Source organism: Mixophyes fleayi, chromosome 8 (assembly GCF_038048845.1).
Source record: "Mixophyes fleayi isolate aMixFle1 chromosome 8, aMixFle1.hap1, whole genome shotgun sequence".
NCBI lineage: Eukaryota > Metazoa > Chordata > Amphibia > Anura > Limnodynastidae > Mixophyes > Mixophyes fleayi.
In genome coordinates this window covers 41,207,930-41,220,063 of record NC_134409.1, presented here as the reverse complement: position 1 = coordinate 41,220,063, position 12,134 = coordinate 41,207,930, and the positions used below count along the sequence as shown (strand labels likewise).

The 12,134-nt window shown below is 38.1% G+C and overlaps 1 protein-coding gene across 1 annotated transcript in view; it reads right to left on the bottom strand.

Moving 5' to 3' along the window:
- Positions 1-219: 219 nt before the first annotated feature.
- LOC142099205 (uncharacterized) overlaps positions 220-12,134 on the bottom strand; it is a 335,178-nt gene continuing 323,263 nt past the window's right edge. Inside the window, exon 5 of the mRNA XM_075182423.1 lies at positions 220-2,092. Within this exon, the coding sequence (XP_075038524.1) occupies positions 1,882-2,092 (211 nt within the window). The 3' untranslated portion in view covers positions 220-1,881. The remainder of the gene's footprint in view (positions 2,093-12,134) is intronic.

Below are 12,134 nucleotides of genomic sequence, written 5' to 3'. Positions count from 1 at the left end.
TTATTTTCAATAACATTGGTAGAACATTTGTTGGGATGAAACCTTTGTAAATAAGACAATGACACAAGTTAATTTATTGTATCCACAACATTTTAATATTTAAAATACACAAATATGATAAAACTTGAAAAATACTGCTAAAACATACACATTTAGTAACAGAACAAAGATATATATATATATATATATATATATATATATATATATATATATATATATATATATATATATATATAATAACATGGCTAGCAATACATTTCCCAGCCTTTCATGTCCAGCTGATCACAATACATTTATTTACAAGTAGTATTTTAATTACCATCAAGACAAAGACAAATATACACCTTTATCTGTATTTGCAAACTTTTAGCAAAATGTCATAAAACTAATAAAAAGTAGTCCCTTAAAAACAAACATTTTGCTAAATGTACTACATTTACATATGCAAAGAAATATGCAAAAATGTGCCACCTTTGATAATTAAAGTTTCAAACCAGTAGCAGTGTTGCTTAAAATGTTACTGTGTACTGTATTTAATATTCCTTGTTAAAATTAATGACTTACAATAGAAATCATGTATAACTATACAGAATAAAAAGAAACAATAATTCCTACATAACACTTCAAATGTTCATCTCGGAGAGGAAATCCAGTTCATTTTGTTAAACAGTAGGAATTTAAATAGCTCAGGAAGAGGTCACAGCCACAGGGCAGATACCATGGCCAAGGAAACGGTTTAATAAATTGTATGTGTGTGTGTGGGCGTGTGTGTGCGTGTGTGTGTGTGTGGGGGGGGGCATGTGAGTGGGCGTGTGTGTATGTGTGTGCGTGTATGTGTGGGTGGGGGGGCGTGTGCGTATGAGGTGCAACACGATTGAAAATAGTGTGGCATTTAAATACAAGTATCAGTTATATAAATATTGTCACGGCTTAAAGAACTCCCCTCAAATATGCACATTTAACATTGGACATTGGATGCTAGTTATTAAAATAACCTGACTCCTATTATAGTATTATTTAATTGACAGGACTACATTTAATTTTACATTTTCATATTTGGGTGGACTTCTCTAAGACAAACCTTAAAGGACAACAGTAAACAATTGAGTTTATAGAGCTATCAAAAAGGCTACTGCTGTTTTTAAAGGAACTTTCCAAGTGAAAATAAAAACATTTACAATTATACATATCAACAGAGTAGTGGATGTAGAAATGGCACATCATGTAAATGTAATTTAGCCTACTTAGGTTAAGGTGCATTAATAAAGTGCTTTAAAGCAGGTTTAAAATATATATATATATATATATATATATATATATATCAGTATATGTGCAGTGTAACTTGGACTGGCTGAGATTTGTAACTTTCTCTCAATAGATTTTGTTTGTTGCTTGTACTCAAGCATATTGATATTAAATACATGTTTGACGTCCTGTAGATAGCGATTTTGTGTTTTTAGTATACAAAACATGGCCTTGTTGCATTTCAGCATAGACAAATGGATATTGTGCTAACACCCACTCAACATTTATACGGCGAGCACAGACCCATTAGTGGTAGTAGATTTGAATGTTGGCCAGTTTTCTGCTTAACATGAAATTGAGGTAAATCCAATGATTTCATTTTTAATAATGTAAATGTAATTTGTTCAGTCTATATTCACACAAAAGAAAATATTTGGATGGCGAGCAGTTTTGGGGATTTCTATGTATAATTATTTTAAGCTACTCAGCCTAGTTTGTGTATCCTATTAATTCCAAGCCAAACTGCCACCAAGGGACAGCTGCATTCAATCCAGAAGCTAAATGACTCACTGAACATCAATCTGTTTCCCCTCTGCCTCTGGGCTTTCCTTGGGTTCTGTCCTGACTCTCCTCCAGTCATACAGGGAGCTTCAGGCTAAGGGTGTCTTTTGGTGTGACTACAGTCTGCCTTTCTCCCTCTGCTCTGTTCACCACAGCCATTGATGAATTGTGTACGCCTAGACTCTGCTGTCCAACTCTTCCATGTTCCTTCACAGACCTGGCCTTGATTGAATAGGAAGATATCTTGGCTTTGTTGTATTGGTTCCAACAGTACTGTATGAAACATCTGTGTAAAAATCACATGCAGAAATAAAAATCAGTATTCTAAGTTTACTTTATTTCATCTGTTTGAATACCTATTGCTTAAAACTGATATATTACAATGTCATTTATACACTGCACATAATACTGGAACACTTAAGAAAATAAAGTAAAGTAATTCTGCCTCTAGGACTTAGCAGGTTATATGTATGCAAAACTACACAAAATGGCCGACATAATGATAGTCATGATTTCAATCATTTTAATCTCTAGTTAGCTGGGTGCTCCATCTTACAGCAATACTACAAGGAAGAGTTACATTGTAAATATTCAAGGAAACAACATATTACTCAGAGAGGGTAAAGCAGAAACACTGCCCTCTGCTTTCTATTTTGGCAGAATTTGTCGAAAAAGAATTACTCAATACCTGTAAAAATAATCCCTGTGATAATACAGGTGGGTGTTAAGTATTTTGAAGGTAATTCTTGGCCTGGATTGGACGTTGTCATAACACTTAAAAAAAACTTCAGGTGAGTGGTTCCCATTTTCAGGGGCTGGCTGCCAAACATTTTAGCCTGGGGGGGTGGGTGATACTCAACTCAGCAACCTATTAGGAACATTTTAAAAGGAAAACAAATGCAGATAGCCCAGTGACTCAGCTCAGGGTGGCTCGCTATGGGACCGGCCCAGGGAGCAGATGCCCCCTGCCTCCAGCCCATACCCATTTATGGGGAAGAGCATTTGAAAAGGGATGGAACCTTTTGTTCTAGTCGAATTTGTGTGTAGAGATTTTTGACTGCCTTCTCTAATTGACAGAGGCCCAGGGATATTTCGAGTGCACCTATTTGTGCTAGGTGCACTTTAATACACTCAACAACAGGAATTCAGTAGCATTAACATTTCCTGTCACTGGGATACTCAGAAAACTGCTGGACACTAGGACCCAATGGAACAGTCTTACAGCATGATACAGGAGAGACTCTAGGACCCAGAAAAAGTCCAGTCTGTAAGACTGCTGGAAAGTTCCAGGGTTTTGTGACAGAGATTGTTGACAGGAGAAGCGTCAGAGTGAGAAAATACTGAGGAGACATTTTGTAAAAAAGAAGACACATTTTTCTGCTATGCTGTTGTGAGGAAAAGTGAGGCAAGTGTTGCTGCTGAGAGATAGACTGTTGCCCTTGACTAAGATGTGTTGCCAGCCAGAATACTGCATGTGAAAATACTTGAAAACAAGGGCTGATACCAATAAGTCAGATTGGAGCTGACAACTATCTACACAACTGGAAACAAGTCTCTGTAATCAAACTGACTATGTTTTTTCAGACACTACAGAGTATATCCTACATTTTAAGAACTGTGAGCTAGATTTCCAATATTTGCTTAACAATTGGCATAATTGGCGTATCTCACCCAACCTTCCAGTATATACTTGCAGCACATACCCCCAGTTATAATTGAATTACAGATTTAATCACCAGTGCACACTCTGATAGTAACCTGGTATCTGTAGCATCCTGCAAACCATCATAACCTGAATATGCTAGCAAAGGAACAACATCATTCCTGACTTTTCTCCTGCAAGATCAGATTAAAGTATACATGATAACAGCACACACTGCATTGTGTTATACCTGAGATAGTAACTGCTGTCTTTGATCGCTGCACTGACATTACAAGACTGCCATTATAATTGTCTGCCTCTATTATAATAAAAGTGCTTCCTGTTCGATTCTAACAGGTACACGTACATAAAGTCTGGCCAGTGAAAACAGTTATACTAATTAGCTCTGCTGAGGATGGACATCTTTTAAAGAGGATTCATTAACTGTGATTTTATTTGTATTGTTTGAAATTAATGTTCTTTATGATATTAGGGACTAGGACTGTATTATTGTATTCAGATATTACTTTTTACTAATCATTATTAGTTCAGAAATATTTTAGCGACACATTGCTCCTGCATAATAAATCTGACGTCACTTTGTTCATTTCGTGTCCTACTTGTATTGGGGACACAGGGGTTCTCTGTCTTACTGCCATGCCGTGACAAAGAGAAGAGCCTCCGGGGACCAGCTAGGGACCGTTCTACACACTCTCAACACCCGCCAGTAGCGGTATTACCTCACTGTAGCTTAAAATATTCAGGAATGAAAAAAGATTTATTATTGTTTAAATTGTAAGCATTTTTGTAAGTTATACGCTCCCTGTTTTGGTATGTAATATTTGTTTCCTGTTTTACTAATTGCCCTGAACTATGTAAAAATGTCCACAAATATTGGCATATTCTATAATTGTTATTTTTCATTATGTAACATTACAAGTTCAGTTCAGACAAAATTTCTGACGTCATAGCAATTATGTTACGCCTTTGATACCTTACCATTACACTTGATCTTGCCCATTTGTTTGCTACTGGTTTTTGATACCTATCCTCTCAAAATTTAATAGCCTAGTGGTGTGGTCTACTAACAAAATATATGTAAGATATCATTGGGGACGGGGGTGTACTACAACTTCGGGGAGTTAGGAAGTCCAGAAAGGAACACAAGAACAGGAAAAGCGGTGGCAGACACAAGTCCCCTGACTTTGCTCAGAGCCTGTATACAGGGCCGTCTCTTCCATTGGGCACAATGGGCAGGTGCCCGGGGGCCCTGCAGGCAAGGGGGGCCCGTCCGAATCCTAATTTTTTAAAAAATACTTACCTTGCGGTCACATCAGCGGTGATCCGGCTCCCTCCCTGGTCCCCTCTTCCGTGCTGTGCTCGCAGTGAATGCTGGGCGTGATGTCACGCCCAGCATTCACTGCAACCACAGCACGGAAGAGGGCAGAAGAGACTCAGCGGCGCGAAAAAAGAAGAGGATTGGACTTAAGGTAAGTTAAGGGGGCCCCTGTATATATATATATATATATATATATATATATATATATATGTAAAAAAAAAGTGATTATATATATAATCACGTTTTTTTTTTACATACATATATTTTTTTTTTACACACACACACACACTATTTATATATATATATATATATATATATATATATATATATATTAATTTTTTTTTTTATTTTTTTTTTTTAGGGGCCCGGTACACTGCATTGCCCGGGGGCCCATAAAGTAGTTAAGGTGGCCCTGCCTGTATAGAGTGATAGCCTAAAACTCTGTTATATACATCCCCCTGTGCCACTCAAAATCAAGCAAATAAACTTTCAGAGGTTACAGTACCTTAAAACACACACAGGGGTACTGCACCAAATAAACAAGGTGGATCATATGTGTGGAAGAATCACTGGACATTGGTCTAAGGCAGCATTATTGTAATGGCTGCAGGCGAACACATGTTTCATTGTCTTAAATTTCTAAGGTTTTCTTAAATTCACAGAGATAGCCTCTTCTTTAAATGTATTTCTTACTTATTTTATAACTGCTTTTGGGACATGCATGCCAATCAGCAAATTAATACATTTCAAACAGTGTTAAAATTCTCTAGGGATATATATTTACTAAACCCCGGGTTTGAAAAAGTGAAGATATTGCCTACAGCAACCAATCAGATTCTAGCTGTCATTTTGTAAAATGTACTAAATAAATGATAACTAGAATCTGATTGGTTGCTACCTCCACAGTTTAGTAAATTTACCCCTATATATCTATTACTCGGATGGGATGTGGTGGATGTTGATGTCATGGAAATCTGTGACTATGGGGAGAGAGGAAGAAGTGTGGTGGTACAGCAAAAGTGGTTAGGAGGCAAAATGCATATCTGAGACAGACCCCATTTGCCACCATTTAAACATTTATTCACAAACCCCACTTCAAACTGAAAACACAATGTGGCTCTGAGGCAGCAAAATAAATAGGGGGAATCTTATAGATCCTTCTGCTAATGTTTTTTTCCCTCTTCCCCTTATTTGGGTTTTCAATATCACTAGAGATAGACTTACATGCAAGAAAGCAAAACTAAACACTAAAAAAAGTGGGAGAATATTACATACAGTATTTCTATATAGGGTCATATACAACATAATATAAAGTAAAAAAAAATAAACAAGTTTGTATACAGCATTAAAGATGCCCACCTAAATATCAAAGGAGATATTTTGATTACGCTGTCCTTTTAAGAAGGAAACGGAGATGTTACCTGCATGTTTTCACTAATGGCCCAATGCACTAATGGCCCGTTTTACAGGATTGTAATGTGTTGCACTTAACCATGAGATTCCTTAGTGAAAAAAAAAACTACAACTGATAACAAAAAAAAAAAAGTATTAAGTGTTCATGACACTGACAGGAAGGTGTTTTAAGCATGTCAATGGTTTACACACTCATGTTCAAACTAGCATTCATGTGAAAAGGAAATCCATTAGTGTTTCAGTAGGCAAAGGAACATTTATTGTTACATTATTGCAATGAGATAATGCCAGTGTTTCATTTAATGTCAGCTGAACAGGTTGCAGTCTGTGTCAATACTGTTAATATGACAAACATACTTGGTTCAGTTAAGTGCTTTTCCTTTCTCCTAAAAATATTATATGGGGAATACACACCAAATACACTAAAATCATAAAAAGCTCCACAAATGTTATAGCTTTTTTACTTTCCATTATGTAGCTGGATGGATTTATAACCCAACATTTTTCTATATACAGGAAGAAAACAATATCAGTTAAAGGGTTCAAAATTCAATGTCTAGTGTAGCGTGACCAGATTAAAACAAGCCCCATATGCTGCAATACTGGACAATTAGTCTGATATCATCTCACGTGGGCCCCAGTGCAGGGAAGCGCAGAGGAGGTTTCTCTTGTGGGCCCTGGTGCACTGCACCTGCTGCACCAATGGTAGTTCCGGCACTGGTGTGGCCCCAAAACCATCATAATGCCAAATAATAATCAGATCAAAATCAAAAAGATGCCCAATAATGTAACATTGTCAAATTGGGTAGGAAGTTGGCCACTATCAGCCTGAGTGTGCAAGAAGCCAAGTTGTCATCTCTCAAGTTAGTTCTCATGTGATTCATCCAGCTACATGTGTGGCCAAATGTTTCATTGATCAACAGGACAGACCCATGTGTGACGAGCGTAAGTGACTTTGTCTACATATATCAGATGAATGAGAGCGCAGTCTCAATAATCATGGTCAGATAACCTAAATCTATTCGCAGGAAGGCTAGATTTGAAAGCCCCGTATAAGCTATGTATTTTATTGATATGTTCAATGCTGAAGAAACAGGCCTTAAATGGCATATTATGATTATATTTGCACTTCCCTTTGAAGATGTTGCAGTAAATTTAGGATATGAGTAAACTATTTACCACAAAGAGATATGTAAGAAAACTATTCTGTTCATACAGGTTTATGGTATAGAAGTAGGATTACTCTTATATTAATATCTGCAACTACATTGAATAGGCTTAAAAAAGAAACACATGGACGTAGTACACTACACAGATCATGTAGCATTGTTAATAATTTACAGATATGGTAGGTATAACGTAAGACACATTGAGCCTGATTCATTATGGAAAGTAAAGCACAAAAATGAGTAACTTTGAACCTTGGCAAAACCATGTTACAAAGCAAGGGGTGCAAATGAGTTTATTCTTTTGCATATAACCAAAATACTGGCTGTTTTTTCATTTAGGATGCAAATATTCCATAGCTTTATTTTTACACTGATATTAAAAGTTTATCTAGGACATGCTCTACCTCAATCATAATTCTATCCGCACATTTTAAATTTACCACCCCCTCCAATGCAACATGGTTTTGCCAAGGTTCAAAATTACTCTTTTTTTTTTCTTTCCTTAATGAATCAGGCCTATCATGTCCTGTTTGAGATATATTCTATTCAGCCTGAAAACTGGAAACGTTTATGTGCCTCTGTACCATGATGGCAAGAGACACACTAAACCACTCATTCAATCCAACAGCACTATATCTATTGATGAGCATGTTGTAGTGAGGTTTTGAGGTAGGTAAACACTTGTTCCTCTGGAACAGTCCTTCATCATCATGAGAGCATGAGAAGAGCACACTGCTACCAGCTGTTGGTTTAAATGGATCTCTAGTCCCACTATTGCAGCTGGACAAGCAGATCACTGTTTAACTGACAACCAAAGCTTTTTTCCTTTACCATTGCTGCTCATCTCAAGCCATTGTAATGCATCACATCAACTATCACTGTGCATCAGAAGCCATCAAATATTTAAATTATACCACTCTTTAGTATGGAGCCAGTTGTGATGTTGACTTGTATTGTGTGACAGTGGGGTTTTTACTGCACTCTAGAAGAGGACACCATATATTTGACTGTTATTGACTTTCTACCTATTAATAATTTATTTTTAAAGTGGAACTGTAACATTTATTTTAAATTACTCAAACATTTAGATCATAGTAAGGAACATCTAATTTGCTAACAAGCATCTTCCCTCTGTCCTGTCTTCTCTTTGTCTGTACTCCAAACCAGTAACAATGTAAGTCAAGAAGGTGGAGCTACATCACTCCATCTCCAGCCTTGCTCCTTGTGCATTAAATCCTTTTCTTAAAGTCCATAGAGTGTTCAATTTCATATGGTGAAGGGGTGACTTCTGTTGAGGATGTCTCCCCTCAGCTACCTTTGAAGTCCGATGAACAGGATGGCCAGGCGATGGTAAGAGTAATTCCATTTCAAGTTAGTTTGATCTGGAACTCTCAAGTTGAAACATACGCAAATTTCACCACCTTGAATGTCAAGACCATGTCTCCCAAGACATTCATACATATATGAACAGACACCAGTCTGCTAGCTAACAGGGATTTTACAAGTCCCTGAAGAAAGAGGATGTTGTCGTCCGGATTTCTTGTAGTTGATGATCTAACTATGAGATTGTAAGCTCTGATCAGTCTTCATAACATGGCCCTGCAGCAAGGGAGCACGCCTTGATCAGCAGATCATACAAGTAGTGAATGAGCGTCACTGTCCTGGAACACAGAAGCGCAGACATTGCTGCCATGATCTTCATGAACGTCCACAGTGCTGCTACCATGTTGAATGGTAGAATCTGAAATTGAAAATAATGGAATGGCACAGTAAATCTGAGAAGGCCCTGGTTTTGTTCCCAGAATGGAACATACAAGTACACATCCTTGATGTCCATGGACATTGTTGCATGTTGTTGTTGCCATACCTCAAATAATCCATCCATCTTGATTATGTCTACCCAAAGCTAGGGATTTCAGGTTCAGTATTGGTTAAAATGATCAGTCTGGCTTCTGAACCAAGAATAGATTTGATTAAAAACCCCCTCCCTTCTACGACTCAAACAACTACCCCTGAGGTCAAAGACCGAATTGCTTTGCATGGTGCAAAAAAGTTTTATTTTGTCTCCAGGAAGGCTGGTGGTGAAAAAAATGTTTGGATGGGGACTTCAGGAGATGTATAATGTATCTCAGACTTACAATTCTCTCACCCAGGTGAGCAAGATGGAATTGAATCACCTGTCCCAGAAGAGAAGCAGACAGGCTCCCACTAAATGAGATCCTGGGTGGGTGCCCTGCCTGTAATCTCAACTGTTTGACTGAAGGCTTGGGAAATGGACACTTAGCTGCCTAAGACTGTTTTTCTCTCTGCTGACCACCACAAGGAGCAGAAGTTTGTTCTCTGGAGGTCTGATTTCTCACTTTCCCTGAAGATCAAATGGAGCAAAAGCTTAGGTCTGCGGACATTAGAAAGGAATTCTTACCCCCTGTGGCCAGGAAATATTCGTATTCAGTGCAGGACCGCATAATATATCCCCAAAGAAAGGCAGGGACTTCAGAGTCTTTTTAGATTTTACGTCCATCTCCCAAGCTGTAAACCAGAGATCATGATGTGTTGAGACTGCGGAGGCTAAAATTCTAGCTCCTATAAACCTTGCATTGATGACAATGTATCCCAGCTATTCAGAAGCCTCACAAATATGTTCCACCAGAGCTAGTAAAGTCTATCTAGGACTACCAGATTGCAATCCCTCTGCCAATTGCTCCAACCGCCTTTTCAAAACCTTATTGACCCCAGAAAAAGCTGAGATGGGTCTATGGGAGGTCAATGTGCAAACAGACTTAATGGTGACTTCCATCTTCCTATGCATACTATCCCCTAAGATAGCAGCATTCATAATTAGAAGGCTGGTGGTCTCTGCCTAGGGAAGATGCCATGTCTGAGACTTCCATTTCAGAATTATCCTCACTAGGGAGGGGATAAATGGAATGGAAGCTATTTGAGACCTTAAATTTACAATCAGGTATGGTCCAAACTTTGAATAAAAGGTCTTCCAACTGAGGAGAAGGAAACCGTGAGTTGAACGGAACCTCTGACTGCTTTCCAGGCTGAATATATAGTGCCAGACAGCTTTGACTAAATCTTCTACTCCCTGTTTTCTGTTGCAATACTCATCAAAGCACAAAGAAACCGAAGGGTCAGAGATTTCAGCCACCTCACCCACCTCCTAGGAGGAAAATTCAGAAAATTCTGATTCCTCCCAGTACTAAAGAAAGGCCAGGAGCTGACATTTCCATAGTCTAGAAGAGGTGGTAGTTTCCTTGATCCTTTCAAAAGAAGATGAAACATTGACCAGACCCTGCACAACGTTTCCAGGCATAGAGCCCAAGCCAGCTTATCAGGTGCTGTAGAGGAGGATTCCGAAGGCTCTTGATAGAAAGCCCTAGGGATCACTGCACAAGGCTCCAGAGAGCTGCAGTGCACAATCCCAAGATGGAAATGCAACTGCAAAGACAGACAGGCCAGGAAAGGGGGGTGGGGGGGGGGGCAAACACAGCGCCTTCACACACTACTTTTCTCCAGATGGAGAGGGTAGAAGCGAGAAGGACCTGCTCCTGGCTGTGCTGCTGCTTCTTTTGGTAGGATTGCCAGGAATGGCACAGTGGTTCCACTCCAGGCATCCCACAGTTGTGGAGATGCCAGTGTAGTGAACAACAAAAAATTATAAAAAAAAAAGTGAAAAATGCTGGCTACCAAGGGCAGCCATGAAAATGAGCATCCAGATCCGGCAGGCTACCGGGGTTTAGAGGGGAGGAGCTTGTAGCTAAATTTAAAGTGTCCAAGCTCCAGTGCAGACTCTATACCCCAGTGTTTCCAGTCTCCCCCATAGGGGTGAAAGAGAAAAGAAGAAGAATAGAAGTGGAGAGATGATAGCACTGCCCAAACAGTTACATATTGACCTCTTAGCAATTTAGCCCACTATAATGCAGCACTTCTCCTGGGAGAAGATGAGGGGTGGTTTTTCCTTTAAACTTTTTTAAACAAATTATATAAATTAAAATATATATTCCCCCAAGTGACAGTTCTACTTTAAATCATTTTCTATTACTCAATTTTTTTGTAAGATAGAGATATATTTATTCAAATTCACAGATTTGACGCACAACTTATTTTAGAGGATATGAAGGAATGGGGAAATATTTCCTGTTATACTCTCTGTCTCTCTCGTTCATCAATGGTTGTTTTTCCACTAAGACAATCATACACCTGTTCAAGAACAATCTGCAAGCTTTGTTCCCACACAGAATGTCATGTCGGTGACAAGGCACTTAATAAAAGAATAAATAACTTTGTTGCTTAAAAACTGTCACACACACAGTAGCGCTCAATGAAACTGTGGTTTATAAAACTTTTAAGAACTGTAGACACTTTTAAGACTCTGTTGTGATTCAGCAAAATACTTTATAATGTATTGTTACTTAATGGAACACTTATCCTTTATTCCGTGTTGGACTTTTATTTCTTGGCAACAAAAGTAGCAGTGTATGTTAAATACTTATGTGTATTCATTTTATAGCATTAGAATTCTATTTAATATAGCTGTACAAAAAAAAAAAAAAAAAAGCTTTTTAACACTTAAATTAAAGCCACAAAGGAAATGGGTCGCAGACAATCTGGAATTGTTCTTCCTCTAATACTCAGATTACATATTATTGAAAAGGAAATATATTTAAAAACATGCACACTAACGATTTCAATATGACATTTTAAATTGAAACAAAGCTGAGAAATATTTTAATATGCTGCATTAGAGGGTGAATTGTAC